Genomic DNA, 25,721 nt, shown 5'->3' on the forward strand with positions numbered 1-25,721 from the left:
TTTTGTTCTCTGGACAACCAGTTGCCCAATTTGAAGTTACTGGCAGGCATCCTTGAGATGTCTCTCTTTATACAGAAGTAGTGAAGTGCAAACTTTTATGCAGTATGGCAAACAATGTCTTATGCCCCGTTTATAGTGATCCCCCAATAATGTGAATTTTCCTATAAAATATAGGACTGTCCCCTACTCCAGCATGTTTTCCTATGTCTAAGGTAATTAGGTACAAAAAAAATTCATGACCAAAAACTAAATCAAAGGTAAAAACACCTTCCCCCCTCCCATACTGGAAATTATTAAGTTTAACCAGAAGTCAATACTCTCAGGGATTTTGTCAGTCTGAAGTATGATTAATTAAATATAATGATGAGATAGAAGTTTTATCTTTTAAAAAGGCATTTTAATTTTTGTACACAAAGTGGTTTTTGAACTAATTTAGCATTACATAAAGCCATGGTTGTACAAGGGCTAGCACCCAGCTAGAACATGGCACCTGCCTTATTTATACATCTTCACTGACGTATCTAAGTCACATTTAGCCCAATCCCTCCCCCTACAATCTTTTTTTAAATGGAGATTTCTAAAAAACAACTCACCCTCCCTTTTAAAACTTACAAAAGGAAAAGAAACAATACAATGCAGTATAAAAGATTGACAATATCATCAAGTTTATTACACAATTTCCAACCTATCAGAAAAAGACAAACAAATCAAATCACGAAGAACAGGAGTGGGAGAGTAGAAGGGAACTGAAGTTATGTTTTCTGTTGTCTGTTTTCCTTCTTCTTTTTCGTCCATTATTTCAAAACAAACTAAAAATGTCCCATTAGGTAAAAAGCAACGTTTCCAATCCATATTGTATTCTTTACAGTTTAAGCTCTCTCTGCTGGCTTACATTAACTTTTTGTTTTCTCTTTAAAAAAACATTGATCTTAGACCCTCTTGGACCAACAGCACAAAAGGAGGCATCATATTCCTTGGTGACACAGTCATCCTCTTTCATCTATCCAATTGTTCTCTGAGAAAAAGACAGATCTTTCTACGAGGAGGGCTTCGCCATGCAGTTGGATAGTCACAATGTAATAGATGCTTGGTCTTACTAAAGAAATCCAGGGTATGTAACTTGATTTTGTGTAACTGGGGTGCTAGGATGGAGCACTGAAAACTAAAATGCACACCTCAAAAAGTTCCATCTCAAAGATGACACTTGAATCAAGATTTCTGCAGCCACTGTTTTTCCATAAGGATCCCCATGTAATGTGTTTCGGGTTTCAATTGGTTGCCAGCCGAAAGGCTCATTGGATCCAGGAATCCTAAGTTCTAAGTTCACATAATAAAAATTTAACCTTGTCTTTCCCTAGGCTGGCATGCCGGAGACCACTAAGGTTTTATTATGTCACCGAAGCAAACGTCTGAGCGAATCCCACCAAAGGGAAAATTCCAAATGAGAACGGGAGCGAGGGTAGTTTTGGACCTTAATTCAACACTTACATCACACAAAATTTAAAATGCTCAAGGTGTGCTCTAATCAATAATGTCCAGAAGCCTCAGCTTGACTTTGTCCCAATTCCATGTTTCTGTATCTAGTCACAACTCTTCCTCTACAACAAGGAAGGTGATATGCTGGGAAAGAATGGCCTTGAAAACAAATGTTTGTGTAAGAAATTACAATCACAGCAGCTAATGCATGAAACAAAGCAAGGAATTTGTCAGTAAATCACCTGTGGATAGAGCTCTTGCAATAGCGAAAGGTAGATTTATTTTTTTTAAGGGAGACTCAATTTTGTGGGCAAGCTTAATAGCAGAGCCCCTCCTAAAAGAAGTTAGGTTAAATTGGTATGACAACTTTCAGGAATTAAGAAGAGGGCATGACTGGAAGCAGCAACTAGCCTGTTCTCATCCCAGAAAAGGAAAACAAAACTTTTCTAAGCTGTGTACAAAGCTGTTAAGAGTGCAAGACTGAAGCTGCTTTGGAAAAAGGATCAAAAATTAAGGAGGACTCTATGCACTGATGTCTAAGAAGACAATGCAGTTTGAATTTTGAACATAAGCTCCAGTGAGGCTATGGTAATATACCTTGTGCTGTGCTGAAGCATGAGGTCTTCCTACAGGAGAGAAGTTGGATGTATTCCTCCCCGGGTGTTTCTAAAACGCCATGGAAAAGAAAGAGGTGACAGACCTCTGTGGAAAGCACCATTCTCTTTGGGTCCAAGAATCCATGGATTGAAATGGCCCCCTGGTCACAGTGGCTCAGACAACCCCTCCCAAACTCCAAGTCATTCAGTGTTCCTCCATCAAGCAACAGCAGCAGCAGCACACTTAGGAAGAACTCAAGTCTTAGTGCCATAGTGTGCCAAATGGAGTCCTACAGGCAAAGTCACTTCCAAGGGGTCTGGAAAGAGCAGAGGGCAGCGGGAAGGAGTGGGTGGAGAATCCCCCATCCTTTAGTCTTGATTAAGGACAGGATATAAGTCCATAAAAACACTGTATGCTTCTAGCATCCCTGCAGAAAAAAAAGAAAGGAAAAAAAAGAAACATAAAATTTCAGTCACCTTAGAAGGCATTTTTGAGAGCATAGTTTAGAAAAGTGCAATTCCAAGAGTGAATTCCTATATACAGAGGGAATTGAAAATTGTGGGTTGTTTTAGGGCATAGTTGACCTGGACTAGGATTTGAAGCCAGATTTATCTGCCACTGAATTATATAGACTAGGGGTGTCAAACTTGCGTCATCACAGCATCGTCACGTGATATATTGGGACATTTCCCCCCTTCGTTAAACGGTGGGGGCGGGTCCAGTATGTGACGCATCCGGCCCTTGGCCACAAATTTGACACCTGTTGTGTCTCGCCCAATCTCACCACAGCCGGGGCCTTCTTATCTGCTTCCGAACACGGAGGAATGTTCTAGTATGCCTCCCGGCCCCAGCCCTGGCTCCATGCCCAGACAGGCTGAAGAGGAGGAAATATCTCCAGCCCCCAGCTCTGGCTCCATGCCCAGGCAAACGGAGCAACTAGACCCCTCCCCCTCCTCCACAGCATGTGAGCCTGAGGGAGGTCTATTGCCAACAGCTGCCGACTGGAGTGACCCTCGCGTCAGAAGACTTGATAGGCGGAGGCAACAGAAGGAAGGGAGGGGCAGGCCTGGATAAGTGCTGAGTCATGGAGCCACACCCCATGGCCTATATAAAGGATCTGCTTTCTGGCATTCTCTGAGTCAGGCAAAGTCTAAACATATCTTGCTGAAGTCACTTTCTGGTCTCCTGCCTGCCCTGAGGACTTTGCTAGGACTTTGGCAGAGCTGCAGAGGCACGCCTGATTCGGATTTCCCTGACCCGGCCGTCAGCGGAGGAGTGGGACACGACAACACCCCTGATATACACTAAGCATAATCCAACTACTTTCTTCCCATCACAGAATGGTACCTACCAAAAGAAAACCACCACCTCAGGTCTTATGCAACAATTCAGAAACAGATGGAAATCAAAAGTTTGTAGTTTAGATTTTTGTTTTGAAGTGTCCAATTCCCTTTAACCCAGAGCAGATTATAGTGGGATAAACGATTAAATTTGATATTTATTTATTTTTTTAGAAAAAAATATTTTACTGATATTTCCCCTTCTGAAATAAGATATGAATTTAGGCATATACTTCACCCAGGAAAGAACAAAGCAGATTCTGCACAAATGTACTTCAGGATTTCCTTCTTGTTTAAGTAGTTAAATTAGAAGCTCTGGTCTGATTATCTACAGCAGTGCTGGATAATCCTTTTGGGCCCAGGGGCCACAGTTCGCTTTCCTGCCTTGCCTTGGGGTCACAGGGGGCATGGCCAGCAATGTGGTCATTTTCCCTGGAAAAAAAAACAAAACAGGAAAAACCAGCCTAATTTTGGAGAAGGTGCTAATATTTTAAAGTGATGCTATGGTTCCTTACATCCCTGCAAGCTCAAGGCGGGAATTCTCAAATTATGGATTGTGACTCCCCCGGGGGAATTAACGAGCATAATGAGGAGGATCCCACTTGCTCCCACTCTATTTGGAAGTGAGCAATTCTGCTGAGTTCTGCACTATACCATTGAAAGGGTTTGACTTTCCTTCAATCACCCTAAGAGGTGAACTATCAGACCAGGAAAACTTCACCATGAAGCTTTTTCAGCCAATGCTTAGAGATACAACTCTGGGAGCTGTCTGAAAAAGCCTCATGCCAAAATCCTGCCTCAGCACAGAAGTTTTTCAGCCAGCCTCCAGAGACAAGAGGGAGTCCTGTCAGCAGGTGACAGCAGCTTGCGACCCTCCCTGCCAGCTTCCCCATTAACCTGCTGGGGAAGCCGGCAAGGAAAAGGGCAAATAGCAAATTCCTGATTGTGTGGCACTTGTAGATGGATTGCCAAGCACCCAGATCACAATCATGTGGTTGCAGGAGTGCTGCAACACTTATAACTTTGGGGACCAATCATAATCCCGTTGTTCAGCACTTTGGTAACTCTGGATGGTTGCCGAACAAATGGTCGTAAGTTGAGGACTATCTGTTCTTGAAGCTGCTTCATATAAAAAGAAATCGACAATAATAGGAAGAACAGTACTGACAAATAGTTATTGATTTTTTACTCCTTCAAGACACCCAAATGTCTGAAACAACCGAACTTTACAAAGCACTGAAAATTAAATGCCCACAAATAAAGAAAAAAATAAACAAACCAAGATTCAAGTCTTAATTTAACATCACTTTCCCTGCCCAATGCCTATCACTGATTCTGATGACAACAATATGGCCTATGATACCCAATTTGAGGGAAGAGACAGATTGCTTTCTTTTTTTTTAAGGGAGGAAGACATAATAAAAACAGACAGGCATATTAACACTCCTTTGCCCCAACTAAAAAGTGTTCTCACTTCTCTCAATGATGCCGATCTCTTTCTCTGTCCCTGTCTCTGTGCCTCTCGTGCTCCCGGCTCCTTTCTTGGAAATAGTCCTCATGTCGATCTTCATTATGAACCACCTCTCGGTGCCTCCTACTGCTCTCACGTGACCGACTTGGTGACCTATCACGTGACCGATGTCTTTTTCTGGAAAATAACAAGAAATATCAAGTGTGGTTAACAGGTTAAACTTACTGTCAGGTTTTTTAAAAACTTTTTTTTACAATAGGACACATTACTTATATGGATGTATGAATCCCAAACAAAGAAAAATAGGACTGAGTCATGAATATAATAAATCCAGCCAGATACAACATGAATAGGTTTGCTTGTTATAACTCACCTTGAGGAACTGCTGCTGCTGCCAGTGCCCATGCTGTAAGACTTGGCTTCAATGCCATGAAGGCAATCCTTAAGTGAAGAGATAAGGACCCGACACCGTTCATCATTTGCTACACGGGACTGTTTAATTACAGCAATGGCTGTAAGCAGGGTCTCAATAGCATCACTGTAATCCCCTGAAGCATAACAACATTAAACAAGATGTTAAGACTGAGGCCTGAGCTCGGAAGAAAAGACAGCATTAAGCAACAGCACTTACCTGCACTGGCCCCAGATACAGCCTTAGATATGGCACTGCTAGAAATTGCTCGGTTCCTGTTCATGATATCATCAAATTCTGCTTCACCAACAGGTGGAGGTAACGGGCCCAACTCCCTGCTGCAGTACAGAAGAATGCAGCCATCATTCAGCAGAACTACTTTGCCCACCATGCATAAGAGCCTCCCACCAAAAAAGGAACCGTGTTGCTGAATATGTATCTCTTCTCTTATTTCCCTTCATAGCAGATATTATAGTAATCACAAGACTCTTAAGGGAAGAAATCTTTCCCTGTGTTTGGAGACATTTTCTGGCATTTTTGTACTGCCCAACTAAAACACGTTTTTATCCTAACAAATAATTTACAAAGTCCCCCTTTGAATTACACCTAGACACCCTTCTTTGTGCTTAAGAGTGGACTCGTTCTCACCTGCTGTGATTATATGGTGCAGAAGCCTTGCTGTAGGCATCTGGTGGAGGCCCCATGGCTGCATTTGGGGGTGGGAAGAAAGCTGGATTGAGGTGCAGGGCAGGTGGCACTGACCCTGGAGGTGGCACAGATAAATGGGGGGGAAGTCGAGGTGGGGGAGGCATGAGATGTTGGTAATGGATACCAGGAGGAGGAGGGGGAACTCCAAAACTTGAAGAAAGTGGTGGAGGGGGTGGTATGGGTGGAGGGGGCAGCCCCATCAGAGGAAGCGCGGAGGGAGGACGATTGAAGAAAGGTAAAACGGGAGGTTTCTCAATGCGTGGTGGTGGGATAGCATTTTCTGTTGGAGTTGCTCGGCCATCAAGCGAGTCTAAGGAATCCCTTGAGTGAGCCATTGGAGGCACCCCTGTTAGACATGGCAAATGAGAAAAAGTATTTTTTTTTTTAATAAAAAAGTTTTATTTTTACAATCTTATCAAATAATTCATCCAATGTACAGTTATATACAATTAGTCGGGCCTGCCCAGTCACCACCCCCCTTTTTAACCTTCTTCCCTCTTCTACCTTCTTTTACTTTCCAAACCTTCCTCTCCTTCTCTTATCTACCTCCTCTCCTCCCTCCACCCTACACTCTTCTCCCTCTTCTACCCCTCTTCCTTCCTCTTCTCCTCTTTCCTACCTCCTACTCTCTCTTTTTTCCCTCCCCACCGTTCTAAAATGGCAACTGGTCAGACCCGACCCTACATTAATTATATTTATACATCTTCAATAATCCCTGTACATTAACCATCACTCCATCACTAACCTCAACCCCCCAATTCCCTTCCCCTTTACCCCCCATCCCGACTTCCCAGAACAAAATGCAGGGTATCAAAACTAACAATCACAAATGAGAAAAAGTATTAAGCACATGAATAATACAGGGCTTTTGTTACATACAGCATAAACTTCCAATAAATACTTTTTGTCGCATCACTATGACAAAATAAATTAAGAGAAATATAATCCAATTTTGTTCTAATTTCTGATCACTTATATAAGGATAGATTCTGCTCTTATGCTCACACAGGGCTTAAACTTTGTAGAGAGATCCAGGCATCTGATTCAATGGAAAGAGGCATTTTAAATTATTCCAATACTGAAACCTGACCGTTGTCTAGGACAAATCACAAAAAGCCATGAAATATAAAAAACGGTATATCTGTTTATGGATATGGAGCATTCCAGATATGACAACAATCTTCAGAGTTAAGCCCATGCAATTTGGAGGGTGGTAAGCAAGAGATTTTGATGAGATTCAATTATATTTAAAGGTAACGAAATCACCTTCCTTCCCTAAAAAGTATTCCTATTTCTGCAAATGCAAATTAATTTGCTTCTAGTCTACAGAGCTCTGCTCAAGATTTTCAAATAAACTAACCAATGCCTCCTTCTCTGTCATGCTACCTATTCAGTTAGCATAGTATATCCAGCCAAACTTACGTTTTCGGGCTTGTGCCTCAAACTGTGCAAGGTTTTGCCGGGTAGCCAACTTGACTTCTATTTTATCTCCATTTAGAATCATCCCTGGTAGCAGCTCTAGAAGTTTGTGGACTGAGTTCTCAGAAGCAACAACCACTTCTGCGTATCTGTTCAAAGAGCCACAGAAAAATCATCAGAAGACTATTAGGAAACTCTTGTATGGTATACCATCTAAACAAGGGGAAGGGAAGAATCAGCCATTCTTATACAATTGTAAATTCCCAGCTTTCCTCATATTTAATTATAATGGGTGGGAAGGGGGGGGACGGCTTCCGTCCAGGGGCTTTGCCTCATCATCCCTGCAGAATTCCACCTAACAGTAGCTTCATTTCTTTCCATTACTGACATCATTTCTTTAGTGCCAGAAAAGTTAAATGTTTTAGATTGAATAACTTGATCCAATTTGTCTAGTTTTCCGATTCCTTTTTTCACTTGGCCATTCTTTCTCTTAGCTAATTTCAGACATGCATCTCCCCTTTCTATTCCTTTTCAGTCTGATCTTCTTTTCACATGCCTGATCTCGGCAGTCTGCTTTTCTTTTTTCCCTTCAGGAATCCTACGCAGAACTGGAGGGTGAAGGAGTAGCAACGACAGGTTTCTTAGAGGCGATACACATAACACATGTAATAGGAGAACAGTTCATTAATTTAAAATGTTCTATGTTTGAAACACCATTTCTATCCATTTAAAGTCTGAAATATTTTGCATATCCCTGAAGCCAAATTTATAAGCAATCAAGCAAAACCAATTTTCAAATTAAGTTAAATCAGTTCTGATTTCATTCTTTCCTTTATAACGGTCTTATCTTTGGTCTGAAGTATGGCCCCTAGAATAGCATTCAAAACAAATGTAAATTTTACCAAACTAAAATTTTTGTCAGGCAGGCATATTGCAAAACATTCAGCTTCTTCAAAAATAAAGCCAAATTCAAAAAGCCAAATGTTGTATGCTTCATAAATGTTTATGATGGATCATAAAGTACTCCATATTACTCTGTAGTATCTTCCATAATGATTGCCCTTCATGTTTCAATCATTAACAGAGAAGCCCTGCATTGCTCACCCTTTAGACTGGCCATTGGCTCTGTTCTCAGCAAATTTCAGCTCCACAACATCATAAACACCTATAGAGCGGATTATTCTGGTCAATTGCTGGTCAGTTGTCCACTGTATATGAAGAGATATAAAATCACAGTATTTTATCTTAAACCTTTGTAAGATTTCTATTTATTAATTAGTAAAACAATGCAATATTGCAATTTTCCTTTGTTGAACTCTTTAGGCTAGACCAGCGATGGCTAACCTTTTTGCCATCGCATGCCAAAAGCAGAGGGAATGCGGTGTGTGTGTGCCCCATACCCATAAATACGTCCCGCCCCCCGTGCATGCACGCGACCCCCCCCGTTCCCCCTACTTTTGGCACGTGATGGTATGATGGGCCTGGAAGACCGGTTTTTCACTCTTCCCAGGCTCCAGAGGCTTTCTAGGAGCCTGGGGAGGACAAAAACGGCCTTCCCCAGCCCCCCTGCAGACCCTCCAGAGGCCGGAAACAGCCTGTTTCCCAACTTCTGGTGGGTCTGGAAGGTCTGAAAATTAGCTGGCTGGCACATGTACACGAGCTGCAGCTGAGGTAAGGCAACGTTCGCGTGCCCACTGATATGGCTCTGTGTGCCACCTTGGGGTTTTGGTTTTTTTTTGAGCACAAAATAAAGCAGGGCACAGGCTGGTAGAATTTTGACAACAGAATACAATGATCATAGCAAACACTCTTTTCTAACAACCCAAGAGATGGCTCTACACATAGTCATCACCAATGGTCAACACAGAAATCAGATTGACTATGTGTCTGCAGCCAAAGATGGAGAAGCTCTATACAGTCAGTAAAAACAAGACCAGGAGCTGACTGTGGCTCAGATCATGAGCTTCTTGTTGCAAAATTTAGGCTTAAATTGAAGAAAGTAGGGAAAAGCACTAGGCCACTCAGGTATGAATTAAATCATATCCCTGATGAATATACAGTAGAGGTGACAAATAGATTTAAGGAATTAGATCTGATTGACATGAGTGCCTGAAGAACTATGGACGGTAGCAACTAAAACCATCCCAAAGAAAAAGAAATGCAAGAAAGCAAAATGTCTGTCTGAGGAAGCTTTACAAATAGCTGAGGAAAGAAGGGAAGCAAAAGGCAAGGGAGAAAGAGAAAAATACACCCAGTTGAATGCAGAATTCCAGAGAATAGCTATAAAAGAATTCCTTCTTAAATGAACAGTGCAAAGAAATAAAAGAAAACAATAGAATAGGGAGGACCAGAGATCTCTTCAAGAAAATTCAAGATATGAAGGGAATGCTTCATGCAAAGATGGGCATGATAAAGAACCAAAATGGCAGGGACCTAACAGAGGCAGAAGAGATTAAGAAGAGGTGGCAAAAAAAGAACTGTACAAGAACGACCTCAATATTTCTGATAACCATAATGTCACTGACTTCAAGCCAGACATCCTGGAATGTAAAGTCAAATGGGCCTTAGGAAGTCTGAGCAACAACAAAGCTAGTGGAAGAGACAGTATTCCAGCTGAGCTATTCAAAATCTTAAAAGAGGACGCAGCAAAAGTGCTACACTCAATTTGCCAGCAAATTTGGAAAACTCAACAGTGGCCACAGGATTGGAAAAGGTCAGTTTACATTCCAATTCCAAAGAAAGGCAATGTCAAAGAATGTTCAAACTACCGCACCATTGCACTCATTTCACATGCTAGCAAAGTTATGCTCAAAATCCTACAAGCTAGGCTCCAGCAGTATGTGGACCAAGAACTACCAGAAGTACAGACAGAATTTCGAAGGATTTTGATCTACTTCTGCTTCATTGACTATGCTAAAGCCTTTGACTGTGTGGATCACAACGTCGCAAGTTCTTAAAGAGATGGGAGTACCAGACCATCTTATTTCTCTCTTGAGAAACCTATATGCGGGTCAAGAAGCAACAGTGAGAACTGGATGATGAACCACTGATTGGTTCAAAATTGGGAAAGGAGTTCGGCAAGGCTGTATACTGTCGCCCTACCTATTTAACTTATATGCAGAGCACATCATGAGAAAGGTGGGGCTAGATGAATCAAAAGTTGAAATTAAGATTGTCGGGAGAAATATCAAGAAGCTGAGATATGCAAATGATACCACTCTAATATCATAAAGTGAAGAGGAACTAAAGAGCCTCTTGATGCGGGTGAAGGCGGAGAGTGCAAAAGTTGGCTTGAAACTCAAATTAAGAAAACTATGACCATGGCATCCAGCCTCTCAACTCCTGGCAAATAGATGGGGAAGAAATGCAGGTAGTGACAGATTTTATTTTCCTGGGCTCCAAGGTCACTGCAGATGGGGACTACAACCAAGAAATTAAAAGACACTTGCTCCTAGGGAGGAAAGCTATGGCAAATCTAGATAGCATACTAAAAAGCAGAGACATCACCCTGCCAACAAAAGTCAAACTATGGTTTTCTCAATTGCAATGTATGGCTGTGAAAGCTGGACCATAAGGAAGGCTGAGTCCCAAAGAATTGAGGCCTTTAAACTCTGGTGCTGGACAAGACTCCTGTGAGTCCCTTGGACTGGAGATCAAACTGGTCAGTCCTAGAGGAGATCAATCCTGACTGCTCTTTAGAAGGCCAGATCCTGAAGATGAAACTCAAATACTTTGGCCACCTAATGAGAAGGAAGGACTCACTGGAGAAGAGCCTAATGCTGGGAAAGATTGAAGGCAAAAGACGAAGGGGACAGAGAATGAGATGGCTGGATGGAGTCACTGAAGCAGTTGGTGTGGGCTTAAATGGACTCCGGGGGATGGTAGAGGACAGGAAGGCCTGGAGGAACGTTGTCCATGGGGTCGCGATAGGTCGGACATGACTTTGCAACTAACAACAACAACAATTTCCTCTTACTACAGTATATATATTTACTTCAACAGAGGGTTTTTTTCTCCCTTTTTTTGGGAGGGATGGGGGAGAACCCAGCATATCCGAGTTGCAAAAGTCTAGGTGATACACAAAAAACTCTTCCGCTGCTATCTAATAATCATCCAGATTTCTGTATCTTCAGAATAATAATCTTGGTTTAAAAGGCAAAACCTCTAAACTGGCTATATTAATTTTTCATCAAATCTTTGTCCACATGGATGCGAACAGAAATGATAACTATTTTACTTCTCAGTGCTGTGGTCCGCCAGTAGCCTACGGAGCTGGCAACGGAGTCGGACAGTGATGAGGCTGAGGTGAGGCCAGGGCCATCGGGATGTGAGGTGCGGACTCCAGAGCCTCCAGAGACTGATAGTAGTGAGGCAGAGGAACAGGAGGAGCCTGTTCCTAATGCACGCATGAGAAGAGCTGCCAGAAGGCAAGAGCAGCTCAAGCAGAGAGGACCATTCAGGAGTAGGGCCAAGAGATGATTGGCCCCTCCAATAAGGCTTAAAACAGACTAGCACCGGTGTTTCAGCTTTGGCGGAAAACGTTGTAGCTGCGTCTTCTGCTTCGTCCTCTGCTTCGTGTACATCTTTGTTTTTGTGGCTTCTGGACGTCTGCCAGGAAGGGCTTTGGCAGTTTGCCTAATTGGACCAAGGTTTGTGAGATAACTGAGGAATTTGCATTGGGAGGCATTTGTTTTGAGTTGAACGCCGTTGGGAATGAAGTAATTCCCAGCTGTTCGAATAAAGTTTGTTTTTCCACGGACTAAGTTTATTACTACTTCCTTGGGCCTGGGTCACAACACTCAGGTATATACCAACAGCGTACCTCTATCTATTGTTAAAAAAGAAGAAAATTATGTTTTGTAGCATAGAGTAAATGCTTCAATTAATTAGTGTCTCTATGGCTGTTATAGTTTACACCAAATCAAAGTGAACATATGACAAAAGCACACATTGTACCTTTTCTCTGAAATTATCAATGAGTATTTTGTAAAAAGTCAACTTCTATTTATTTCCTGTTCTAATTTAGAATACTTACCCAAGAAAAGCTGCCCACATAAACAGCAGCCCTTTTATTGCGCAGTCCACTGTATGTATACAAAATAGCAGGTGATTTGCTGTTTGACTTCGGAGATTGTTCTTGGCGGCTTTCAACTGGTGGCTCAGAGCTGCTAGTGCAACTTTCAGAAGGTTGTGAGCTGGCAGCTAGCACGTCATCATATAGATCCATCTGGTCAGTATTACTAAATTCAGAGTCCTAGAAACAGGAAGATACCACTTAGCATTTTCAGGGCTAGAGCTTTTAAATCTTTTACTATATTTGTAAAATACACTTATATCATCTCCTGAAGGGCTATACAGCTTACAATAACACTGGCTTCTCCGATCTTTCTTCCTAATAAACTAAGGAAAAAGTCCAGTGGGATGGATTTATTTACTAATGCACCTAAGTCCCCAATGTCCCTTTTCAAAGGTAATGAAAACTTAGTTGACTGTTGCCACTGTTGTAAAGATTTTGGCTTCGTTTCCATGCTCTCGTAATATATTTATAAATGTGAAATCAACAGCTTATTTTTTCTCATTCCTCTGCCAAAAAAACAGATAACTCAGTCAGGCTCTTTCTAAATATTTCCCTGCTGCCTAATCAATGATGGTAATAACCTGATTTAGCAAGAGATTGCAACCAAACAAGAAATGGACATTTTTTTCATAAAAAAACATGGCATTATCTCCTTTGATTCCATTTCTTGTGGAATTCCTTAAAATAGAACTTGAAACTCAGCAAATTTTACATTAGAATAAAATAGGATAGGATAGGATAGGATAGGATAGACTTGTTTATTGGCCAAGTGTGATTGAACACACAAGGAATTTGTCTTGGTGCGTATGCTCTCAGTGTACATAAAAGAAAAGATATATTCGTCAAGAATCATAAGGTACACTTAATGATAGTCATAGGGAAACAGTCAATATAAATCTTAAGGATACCAGCAACAAGGTTACAGTCATACAGTCATAAGTGGGAGGAGATGGGTGATAGGAAAGATGAGAAGATTAATAGTAATGCAGACTTAGTAACTAGTTTGACAGCGTTGAGGGAATTATTTGTTTAGCAGAGTGATGGCGTTCGGGAAAAAACTGTTCTTGCGTCTAGTTGTTCTGGTGTGCAGTGTTCTATAGCGTCACTTTGAGGGTAGAAGTTGAAACAGTTTATGTCCAGGATGCGAGAGCCTGTAAATATTTTCACAGCCCTCTTTTTGACTCGTGCAGTATACAGGTTCTCAATGGAAGGCAGGTTGGTAACAATTGTTTTTTCTGCAGTTTTAATTATCCTCTGAAGTCTGTGTCTATCTTGTTGGGTTGCAGAACCAAACCAGTTATAGAGGAGATGACAGACTCAGTAATTCCTCTGTAGAACTGGATCAGCAGCTCCTTAAACAGTTTGAGCTTTCTGAGTTGGCGCATAAAGAACATTCCTTTTTTGTGCTTTTTTGATGACATTTTTGATGTTGGGTGTCCATTTTAGGTCGTGAGATATGGTAGAACCTAGAAATTTGAAGGTCTCTACTGTTGATACTGTGTTGTCTGGTATTGCAAGAGGTGGTAGTATGGGAGGGTTTCTTCTAAAGTCCACCACTATTTCTACGGTTTTGAGTGTGTTCAGTTTTAGATTGTTCTGGTCGCACCATGAGACTAGTTGTTCAACCTCCTGTCTGTATGTGGATTCATAATTGTCTCGAATGAGACTGATCACTGTTGTGTCATCTGCGAACTTCAGTAGTTTAACAGACGGATGTTTGAGATTCAGTCATTGGTATATAGAGAGAAGTGGAGAGAGCACACAGCCTTGTGGGGCCCCTGTGCTAGTTTAATTGTACAGGTATCTGATGTGATTCTGTTTAGATGAAAAATTCTATTTGCTGCTATACTGAGAAACCAAGACCACATCTTGGTTTGTTTGGAAGAACAAACCAAGTATTGATTGAAGTAGAATTTTGCTTAAATTCCCTCAAACCATAAAATTTAAAAAATGTCACACTGAATTTAATGAGACTTAGTTCATCTAGATCTAACTCACTGCTCAATAACACACACACACATGCATGGGCACATACACATATCTTTAAACAGTATATATACTGTTAAAATTATACATTTGCTGATATGGCATAGACTAGAACTCTGGACAATGAACAAAAATAAACCTCATGGAAACACCATAACATTATCTGCATATCTCACACACATTATGCAGAATTCCATTAACATCCAATGGATGTTACTTGAGGGAAGAGTTAGGTCTTCAGAGCCTTTTGCAAAGCTAGCGCATTCGGAGCTATAGGAATCTGTGGTGGGAGGGTGGCAGGAAACATAAACAGAGAAGGCACACTTCTTAGACCCCACTAGGCAACGCTCTTTCACTAAAGGAACCTGAGGCATAGCCACTACGCTGGATCGAGCGGAATGGACAGAAACCACTGGCGATGTTCCAGATTAACCTAACTTCATGCAATGTAGGGATTTAAAAGTAACAACCAGTACCATGAATTGCACTTGGATACCCAGTGCAGATCATGTCGCATTAGTGTGATGCAGGCCCGCATGCACTGCATGTGCCACTGCACTGGGAATCAGCTGGTGTTTTAGCATGCCCTTTTAAGGGCAACTCCATATAGAACGCATTGCTATAATCTAGTTGAGATGTGTGAGCAATTGTGAGCGGTGTTTTCAGACAACATGCAACTGACATAGAAGATGTATTTCTGCAAATATCCTCCTGACCAGGGCTGCTATCTCAAGCAGGAACCATGAGTCCAGGAGGATCTCCAGATTCTGCACTAACTCCGAGTGGCACCCCATCTGGAATTAAGGACTGAAAATTGCTAGATTCTATTCAGGTCTTGTCAGGTTTGAGACATGCTTGTTTTTACCCATTCTGATCTTCACAACCTCACTGGGAAAACAATTCAACAGCATCACTTTGATGACTTGGGGCAGTGATATATAACTACCATGGCATACTTATTATACTTAACTGTATACTAACAGGATTGCAAGCAGATCATATGTAATAACAATACTCTGTTAAGATCATACTGAAATGACACAAAAATTCATCTACTTTTGAGTTAGTGGCATCACTGCCAATTTATATTCACATATCTATGATTGAACATAGGCAAGACTACATAATGGGGATGACCTCGTGGCAATAAGGACAACAAAATGTCAGTATTTCTCTGCTCTTATTGTTTCCACGAAAGATTGTCCAGCAGCCCTTCTGAGAGTGGCGCGATCACTGCTAGGGAGTGGCATGCTATTAGATCAATCTACAGGCTGCTGTGAGGAATATCTGATTATTTGGCAAATAAAGAATAACAGATCCAGACTGAATGAATTCCAACTGGGCATATCTGGCCAACTGCCAGGGGCATAGTCTTGTGTTATGATCTAGGATGTATCTGAGTTGGGCTTTTGAGGTTCTCATCATTGAAACCAACTGTTTTAGACAACTATCATATTCTATCTCCAACTCTGTTAAGAAGATGTTGTCCTGCAGTTAAAAAAGACCTTGAGGGAAATGGGATTATCTAAACACATTTTAGTCATGTTTTATCAGTATTGAGATAGTTTTGGTCATACTTGATGATGACCTGATGTGGAGGTAGGATGGGAGAGTGCACCCATCTTGTGCTTTTTGATTTTTTGATACTGTCAACCACAGTATTCTTTGGACCAACTCCAGAGCTAGGAATTAGGGGCATTATATTATAGTGATCCTTCCAGTTCCAGTTGATGTTGACATGGAAAGGCTGCTTCCTAGGAAACCCTCCCCCACCACCTTTGCGAGGTCCAACAGGGCCCTACACTCTCTCTCCTCTTGTTCAACATCTACAGGACCCTATATCATCAGCTAATCATACTGCATTGTATCTTTCAACATCAAGGCAGCCAAGTAAGGATGTTCAAGTACCTGAAAGCAGGCTTAGATGGGGACGAACCAATTCTGACTCTTTCTCACCATGATTAAGAAGTGGCCGTAGTTACCTGGACACCTAAGTTCGAGGTTTTTGCACTTTCCCATTCAAGAGCAAGGCACAACCTGTGAGTTTTCTTAGACTCAACTCCTACTCAAGAGGTAGAAGTTATGGCCAAGGAGACCTTTGTATAACTCCATCTGGTGCACTTACAGTATGTCCTTTTCTGAATTTGACACTCGACCCCCGTTGCCTTATCATCTCACAGCTTGACCGCTATAATGCTCTGGTCTCCATGGGGCTGCCATTAGAGATTGCTTAGAAGCCTCAACTTGTCCAGAATACAGTGGCATGTTCAATGATGGGCTTCATAATGTACACATATTGCCAGTCTTTTCAGGTACAATTCATGGTGTTGGTTATCACCCATAAAGTCTACACAGCATTTAGGTTCAGTTATTCAAGGAACAGAGAGGTTTTTGCCTGGCTGAGTGTATGACTCCAAGTCCCCTTGATTAAAGAATGTCATATTCTGGGACCCAGGAATTGTTCCTTCTCTGTATCAGCTCCTGCCCTTTGGCATGAAGTTGTTCAGAGATTGGGATGGTTCCCCGTTACTGTATTCCAAAAGGACTGGAAATGCTAGCTGTTCTCCTTAGCTTTGGGGTAGGCTGTTGCCTGTATTAATGTACTGTATGGATTACCAGTTTCTAACTATTTTGTAAATCCTTTTAGGGATTGTTGTATCTTTACTTACTTGTTTTTATATTCTGTTTCATTCACTTACCAGACTTCCACAATCTAGTTAACAATAGCCCTAATTTTCATTATTAGCTATGGTAGGATTTTAATTTTGAGTAAGTTGAGACTGAACTAAGTATTACTAAAAATGCCATATTGTATCAGTTTTCATGGTGCTAGCATTATATTTCATACATAGAATAGGGCCATGTTTTTTTTTTTTTTAATTTACATTTATATCCCGCCCTTCTCCGAAGACTCAGGGCCGCTTACATTGTGTAAGGCAATGTTATTTGCAGCTTTGCCTCTTCTTTAGAATACTTATCTATGGTAGAAGTTTAGATGACGGATGTGCATCCAGGTTCCCTCCCTTAAATATTGCCACCTGATGGAACCTCTGATGTGACCCTTTCTGATGGCTATTTCAACGCTTTACAATACATCTGAGGGACCGCTACCCTTTTACTCTTTTGGAGGGTGAGACGACCTGGGTCTTCTCCCAAGCACTGGACCAGAATGGAGACTGAATTGGAAGACTGTCTAGTGATTGGGGGGGGGAGGGTACCTGTTTTTCATTTTGTTCTTATGGATTGTTGTGAGTAACAAATAAATATGTAACATATCAGTTATATACATCCAGATGCATCCGTCATGTTATTCCCTTTTTACTATAGGGAACACTACACACACACACACACGGTCTTCATTTAGCATCCCTAATTTCCATTGCTAAGCAAAGTGAAACATCACATGACCATTCTGATTAGCAATGGCAGTTCTGGTAGTCCTGGTTGCAGTCATTAGACAAGAGCCATGCCAATGATAAGGGCTTCGCCCTTCTGCTCTGCTGCATCATCTCCGCTTCAATGCCCACTAGCCGCCTGTCATCACTGTCTCTGTTCTTTTGCTCAAGTTGCACTCCACAACCTGGATCCAATTCTTCCTCCAACTGCTGATAAAGCGGAATGCAGTGCAGCAGAGGCGGTGGAGTGCAGGGCAGGTAAAAGGGTAGAGATGGGAGGGAGATAGGCGGATGGGGGAAGCTGGAGCACATGCTAGTTGTAAATGTGGATGGGCTGCCAAGCACCTGAATTTTGATTGTGTTGTGGGGGTGCTGCAATGTCTCTAACTTCAAGGACTGGTTACTACTAACATTTGCTCAGTGCTATCATCAGTGGAATGGTTGTTAAGTGAGGACTATCTGTAAGTAGTAGTAAACCAAAGAAATTAAATGAGGCAGGGTGAGGGTGGGAGAAATGCCACTAAACCTAGATAATACCAACACCGTTTTGTCTTCCTCTCCATGCTTTTTGCTTAAACTTGCAACCGAATCTGCTTTATCATACTGAAGTTTCATTTCATGCACTAATCTGTTTTTAAAACTTCTCATCTATCAGCATTCAATAAATTCAATTCAAATATGCCTTTCTCAAAATCTTCACTTTCTTCCATTTGCTCTTCCTTCAGACATTTGCTGTGATTGGATACTTATTCATCCTCGCTGTATGAACAAATCAAATATTACCTTAAAGATAATTCATTTTTTATTGAATATTAAGATTTTCAAAACATTTCAAGATTTGCTTTTTAGCATTTAATAGCTACTAGGCAGCCTTAACAGTTGCTTTATCTTTTCAGGTTCATTACATTTTTTAAAAAATCATATTCCCAATATCACTTGTTACTCCTCATGGCCTTTTCAAGGTAGCTGTGTATTCTTATTTTACTTACAGTCACAAATCCAGGATTCATGCAGCTGCTACTTGCCTGCTTAATGACTCTGTATTTTGCCATACATTTAATGGAATGTAAAACGTAAATTAAGCCATTAAGTACAATTGATGAACCAAAAGCCATGATTCTATATAATATTTTAGCAAAAACATGAGCTCTTTGTGGCACAATATCGAATATAAATATACAGTATTTTCAATTTTGAACTTGTATCTTTTTATAAGTTTTATAAAGTTTATTTATTCATTCATTCATTTTCTACGAATCACAATCAATGAGTCTGGACGGCTTACAATTCCAGAAGTATAAAACAATAAAATATTTCAAAAACGATAAAAAACATCCAAAATAAATATACATAGCAGCTGAGATTCTTGGCAAGTTAACAGTAAAGGCAAGAAATGAGGGCCCTTAATACTTTCTATTCTGCGCCCCAGACTTGGGAGCCCAAGCAGATTTTGAAACCCCACTAGGGTTGGGGCCATTCTAATCTCCAAGGCAAGAATATTCTACAGAATAGGGACCACTGCAAAAGGTTTGTCTTCTAGTCTGTGCTCGACACTCCCTGGCAGACAGAGTCTGCAACGTGCCTGATCTGCTAAATCGAATTGGACAGGTAGAGACTCTTGGAAAAAGGCACAGTCCCAAGCTATATACTGGTAGGTCTTTAAAGGTGACAACCAGCACCTTGAATTGTATCTGGAAACACACCAGTAACTAATGCAGCTCATGCATTAGTGCTGCATATTTGGATTCATTTACCACATGCATTTTGTACCAGTTGTAGTTCTGTATCTTTTTCCGTTTCAAAAACTAAATAGGTAGGAATGGATTCAGAGTATTGCTTCCACGAATGGACAAGCTCCTTTTATTTGTGGAAAGGAAAGCAGAGTTCCACTGGATAAAAGGATGAGAAAATGTCCTACTTCTTTAAGAAAGTATTTGAGGGGAAAAATAGTGAAAACTGCTCTTTCTCTTTTCTGTGTGAATATTTTATGCTTCTGCTGATAGGAAATCTGAATCCAAGCCATGGCATGTATTCCCTTACATTTACAATGAAAACAGGGTGTTAGCATTCTCAGAATATATTTTTTCCTTTAACTTCTGTTCTTTGAATAATTTGAAGAAACAATTTGCTGAAATGCAAAAGACGTATTTGGCTGAAATGAAGACATTTGACTTAATTGGAAAACATATTTAGAAAGTTTAGTGAACTATCTTTACAAGACCTAAGTTCTTTAAATGTACTTGTAACTCATAGTCAAGGTTACTTGTAACTCATCTTGCCATTCAGAAAATGTACTGTCTCGTAAAACAATAGCTTTGCATATATATGCATTGCAAAACTGAAAACTATTTAGGAAAAAAAAAATTGAAACAAGAAAATTATGGACACCGATATCCTATTCACTTTGGAAGAACTACATCTGTACATAAAAAGCAAAACATAATCTACCAAAAACTATTCCGAACCATTAGTTACTTTCTCAGCTAAAAATATACATTGGTAATCTTAAAGGGCAGTACTAGCATATACAAATTACCTAAGGGATAATTGGGAGCCAAGTATTGCAGCAAAATAGAATGCAAACAATAATGTATGCATGTTATGACAGCATCCACTGTATTTCTAGAACTCACCACAAAAGTGCATCTAAAACAATCTAGGGATCACCTGAGACGTGTGCGTGCCTGTGCGTGTGTGAGGGAGGGAGGGAGGGAAAAAGAGAGTGTGTGGGGGTCCTCAACTTGAAACATAAAGACGTTCTAAAGCGGACTGCTTAGACCCATGATGGTGAACCTATGGCATGTGTGCCACAGGTGGCACGCAGAGCCATATTGGTGGGCACACGAGCTGACGGCGCGGCTAAGCACACCTGAAGTAGGGAAACAAGCTGTTTCCTGCCTCTGCAGGGCCTAGGGTGGGGTGGGGAAGGCCCATTTTCGCCTTCTCCAGGCTCCTAGAGAGGCTCTGAAGCCTGGGGAGAGCAAAAAACGGGCCTATCAGGCCCACCATGCCATCACATGCCAAAAGGGAGCAGGTAGCGGAGGGAGCAGGTAGCGGTGGGGCGCGCGCGAATGCACAGGGTGCATAGAATTATGGGTGTGGGCATGCGCACCCCTCCACGCCCCCCACGCTTTTGGCACGCGATGGCAAAAAGGTTAGCCATCACTGGCTTAGACCATGGAAATGATTCTGCCACTAGATTATTATAAAAATGCATGGAATCTTTACTCTAATCATTCAATATTAGATCGTATCTCTGTTATAGCAATATTAAAACTAAAGCATATGGAAACTGGGATTCAGATTGAAGGGAAAAAAATCCAGGACTCACAAAACAACATATGCAAAACTATATTAAAACCACACAGACCAAATAATTGCCGTAATAAATCATGTGGAAGCCTGTAGTGAATACTTCAGAGTTCATAGAAGGATGTAAACACTCATTTGCCCATTTACAGAAAGCAGTATTGTAAGGCTTCAATTTCCAGATTTTCACAACTTCCCATTCCTTTGCTCAGAGACAACTAAGTTTTCTGTTTATGGGGACCTAGTGCTAAAAGTCAAAGCTCCTTTAAGTCAGGTTCACAGCAATGAAAAGTTAACGTCATTCTTGAAAACATACTGTATTTTCCTAGTGGCGATATGAAAATGGCTCACCATTCCATTTTTCCAGGGTACCTTTTTCAATGCTCCAATCTATACTGTCACCCAAATTAAATCCTGGTGGTTTCTTATCTAAATATCAATCTGATCTGACCATGTTTAATTTTGTTGTAATTAGCCAATATTCGTTGGACATTGCCACTTGCTGTAGACAGTTCAATCTTAGCTTGAAGGCCAAAATCTGTTCAACAGATCATAGTAGCAAACGATCTACCACAAAAGCAACCAAAATCCTTTGAGGATTTATCTTTATACCTGTTTATGCATACAAATACACAAGTTCCTATGATGTATATGTCAAATAACACAAACTATAGACAAATGCAAATCCATATATCCACTACTTTTTAAATCAGCCCTATAAAGGAACCCAATGCAAGATGCACATATGGAAATATATGCTGTAACTTCAAAATGCTACTTTTCTCCCTCAAAAAAATTGAACTAAGACAAATACATAAGTACACTTTAGCAATGAAATGGATGAATGTGTTATAAGTAAAACAATATATATAATGCAGAACTCCAAAAATCATAGAACGCTTTTGAAGCAATACTTATTTCCTTTGTTTTTCTCTCCAACTTCACCAGGATTTAAAGAAAGAAACATACAAGTAATTATATATCAGGGAATAAATCCAATTAAAACCTGACCAGAACAGAAGACTTACATAAATAAATTGATGGTAAAGAACAAATAATTGTAAATTCAGAACACTATGGTATTATGAAAGACGTAATGGACAATAATTAATCATTGATGTAATCCTCTCAGGCACCTATTTTACTTAATAGAGACGTAAAAGTATAAAGAATTAACATATGCATAGGCCAAAGAATGACATGCATTGTTTCCTGACTGTTGTAACCCAACTTTAAAAACAAACACAAGAAACAAACATCTATGTTATTCTCTTATTATGTCTTAATATCACTTCTTGGATCTTTGGAACACCAAATAATAATTAGCACAGCAGATTTGGTAGCATGCCACAAACACTTTTTATACTACAAATCTCCCAGCATGATGGAAAAATTACTGAAGTATTCTCCTTTGTCCTAGTTGCAAATATGAGATGACTAAAAATATTGCCAGAATGAAAGTGTAAACAATTCTAACTTGAGTCTACAACATGGACGTAGTATTAGGCACATTTGTGACCCCAGAAAGGAAATTTCAAACTGATTTCTAGATAGCGAAATTTAATTAACCAAAAAGGTTGCTGACTGTATCTCAGATACAGATATCCAGAAGCTCTCCATCAGGATTTTTTGTGGGTTGCTGTTGCTAAGTAAAGTGCAAGACTACCTAGGAGATATAGTTGCTTTGCCCTAGGATACAAATCAGAGGCACATTACTTAATAGTGGTAATCTCATCATCTCAACTCAAATACCAAGCATCTCTGAATCCTGTTACAAGATATTTGATAAGAAAAAAAAATGCAAGTATGAACCCAGAACCTTACACACACTTTTAACATTTCTAAGAACTTTGCTTAAACTATTAATTAACCCATTCCTTCTAATACCATCTATAGTAACAGGCACTCTCCAGAGTTTTAGACACAAGTTTAAGTAATTCTACCAGGAGATATAAGCAATAGAACCTGGCATCTTCTGCTTGTATATCACTAGACATATCAATGATCTGAGGTGCTTCCAAAACTAAATGAGTGTTTAGTACTAAGCAATTTTTAATGAAAGATTGGTTCCAAATCTTCTGCCTGCCAAGTTATTATTCCTCTACTGACTTCCCAATGTTTTATTTAAGATAATGTATAGCTATGTTTGCAACATGCTTGTAGACAGATTCAAACTAAACAGGGAATGACAAAGACTGATCTTCCCTCTTCCAAAGTTTAATGCAATATACTTTTATCAAATCTAGTAACTCAGATTATAATGTGTCTCCTGCCTTTTAATTTATTCTTCCTTCATGTTTCATTTACTCAAATTACCTAATATAAATATGACAGCTTGTAAAAGTATCAAGAGTTAATTATACTCATTGTGCCATCATCCTATCCCTAAAGATACAGTCTAGTAAATGGTAACTAATATTTGTAAAAACAGTGCTATAGCATATGAACTGTTTTTTCCTTTTGCTGATGAGGAGTCTGGATTTAATTGCATGATTGATGGTTTGTCAGTGTTTTATTTAGTTTTATTTTGTTGCTACATCAGTATGGCATCAGTAGTGAGATTGAGTACAGTCCTCAAATTATAACCATTCATTTAGCAACTGCTGAAAGTTACAACAGAACTGGAAAAAGTGATGACATTTGACACTGTATCACATGATCATATTCGACCACTGCATCACACAATCAGAATTCAGGTGCTTGGTAATCAGAATTATTTATGCTGGTTGTAGCATCCTGGGATCATGTGATTGCCATTTGCAACCTTCCCAATCAATTTCCAGCAAGCAGTCAATTGGGAAACCTAGATTTGCTTAAGAATTGCATGATTCATTTAGCTGCAGTGATTTGTTTAACCATGGCAAAACAGGTCATAAAATCAGGCACAACTCACTTAGCAACCACCTTGTTAGCAACAGAAATTCTGATCTCAATTGTGGTCATAAGTTAAGGACTGCCTATATTACTTAACTTATACTGACGTAAACTGGTGTAACTGCAACAGAATTACAGTGTTGGAAGGGACCTTGGAGATCTTCTAGTCCAACCTCCTCTGCTCAAGCAGATGACTTATACCATTTCAAACAAGTGGTTGTCCAATCTCTTCTTAAAAACTTCCAGTGATGGAGCACGCACAACTACTGAAGGCAAGCTGTTTACTGATTAATTGTTCTAACTGTCAGGAAATTTCCCCTCATTTCCAGGTTGGTTCTCTCCTGGATTAGTTTCCATTCATTGCTTCTTGTCCTGCCTTCACATCTTTGGAGAATAAGTTGATCTCCTCTTCTCTGTGGCAGCCCCTTAGATATTGGAACACTATTATGCCACCCTTAATTCTTTTCATTAAACTAGAGATACCCAATTCCTGCAACCCTTCTTCATATGCAACATCCAAGTCTAAAATGAAACAAAGATCCAACTCCATTTAATAGATGGAATCTCACAAAAAAGGAAAAGCACACTCAAATACAAACTAAGCTCAATGCAATAATTTTTGTGTGTAAATTTGTCACTACAGATAAACATATTGTTTTGTTTTCGGTTCCCACTAAAAAGAAAAGTTTAACATGCACAAATCGGCCTTTCCCATGAAAAAAGATAGTGTTTATTCCAAACTGCACTTTTCATTTATAGTGATGATTAATATTTCAAATAAAGGAATACTATTTCTTCTTTCTTGCAGATTAAAAAAAAAACATTTTTGAAACCAACTGGCAAGCACTGCATGAAAAGTTTATCCGTACTCGAATTGCAAATGAAATTTAACAACAGGTTACCTGGCATTCAATCTTCTTCGGAGTTAAAATCTCTTTGGGGGAAAAAAAATCAGGTGGGTTAAATCAGCGCGCCGTTGCCCCCCAAGTACGTAACAAGGTGAAGCTTCAATAAGATCTGAGCCCTTTTTGTGTCCTTTTCCCCTCTTTTCCCTTCTCTCCCAATGAGGCCGCATCAACACTTACCTGGTTAAACTCCTCGTCGGCGTAGATATCAATGAGGTCTACTCCTTCCGACATAGTTTCAGGAGCGCCACGGAGAGAATCGGGGGGAGGGGGGGAAGAGCGGCACTGCAGGTCAAAGTAAAGAACCGGGTTAACGCGGACCACACACGGATAACCTTTCTGGCGCGGCTACGAACCGGGCCCGGCGCTCCTCCTCCTCCTCCGCCGGCAGCAAGGCGGGCCTAGGACCGCAAAGCAACCCCGCCCCCCTTCGCTCCGCGCGCATCTGAGGGCCCCGCAAGACGAGGAGGAGGAGGAGGAGGAGGGGTCGCGGAGCAAAAAGGTGGGAAACGGAGAATTTCTCCCCCCCCCCCACGTCGGCGCCATAACTGCGGCCGCTCGCTCGCGGCAGCCATCGCCTCCCGCTTTCCCGCGCTGGTGGGAAGAGAGCCCGCCATTCCTCCTCCCCCACCCCCGGAAGGGTCGCCACCGCACCGCCGCCGAAAAAACTCATCTCTCCCCAATGTTAGGCGTCCCCGTTATACCGCGTAAAGGCCCACAATCCCAAGCAGGCCCAAAACGCGCGCGAACCT

The 25,721-nt window shown here is 40.7% G+C and overlaps 1 protein-coding gene across 2 annotated transcripts; it reads right to left on the minus strand.

The window, feature by feature from the left end:
* Positions 1-643: 643 nt before the first annotated feature.
* Positions 644-25,721, minus strand: CPSF7 (cleavage and polyadenylation specific factor 7). 2 transcript variants are annotated; one of them, XM_058155340.1, is made up of 10 exons: positions 25,674-25,721; positions 25,150-25,254; positions 12,459-12,677; positions 8,528-8,631; positions 7,427-7,572; positions 5,945-6,350; positions 5,516-5,631; positions 5,258-5,432; positions 4,888-5,061; positions 644-2,500 (listed from the first exon to the last, which is right to left on the minus strand). In XM_058155340.1, the coding sequence occupies exons 2-9, from the start codon at positions 25,201-25,203 to the stop codon at positions 4,893-4,895; spliced, it is 1,389 nt and encodes a 462-aa protein (XP_058011323.1). In that variant the 5' UTR covers positions 25,204-25,254; positions 25,674-25,721; the 3' UTR covers positions 644-2,500; positions 4,888-4,892. The 2 variants fall into 2 exon arrangements, with proteins under 2 accessions (XP_058011323.1, XP_058011312.1); XM_058155329.1 differs by having other exon boundaries at positions 5,516-5,634; positions 25,674-25,720.

Source organism: Ahaetulla prasina, chromosome 1 (assembly GCF_028640845.1).
Source record: "Ahaetulla prasina isolate Xishuangbanna chromosome 1, ASM2864084v1, whole genome shotgun sequence".
NCBI classification, from domain to species: Eukaryota; Metazoa; Chordata; class Lepidosauria; order Squamata; family Colubridae; genus Ahaetulla; species Ahaetulla prasina.

Excerpts from the sequence above, each read along its gene's own strand:
- CPSF7 (XM_058155329.1), bottom strand. The coding sequence starts at position 25,203 with ATGTCGGAAGGAGTAGACCTCATTGATATCTACGCCGACGAGGAGTTT. Across the intron at positions 7,573-8,527 it reads GCCAATGGCCAGTCTAAAGG|ATACGCAGAAGTGGTTGTTG; the intron begins GTGAGCAATGCA and ends CTCTTTGAACAG. Across the intron at positions 6,351-7,426 it reads TGAGGCACAAGCCCGAAAAC|GGGTGCCTCCAATGGCTCAC; the intron begins GTAAGTTTGGCT and ends CATGTCTAACAG.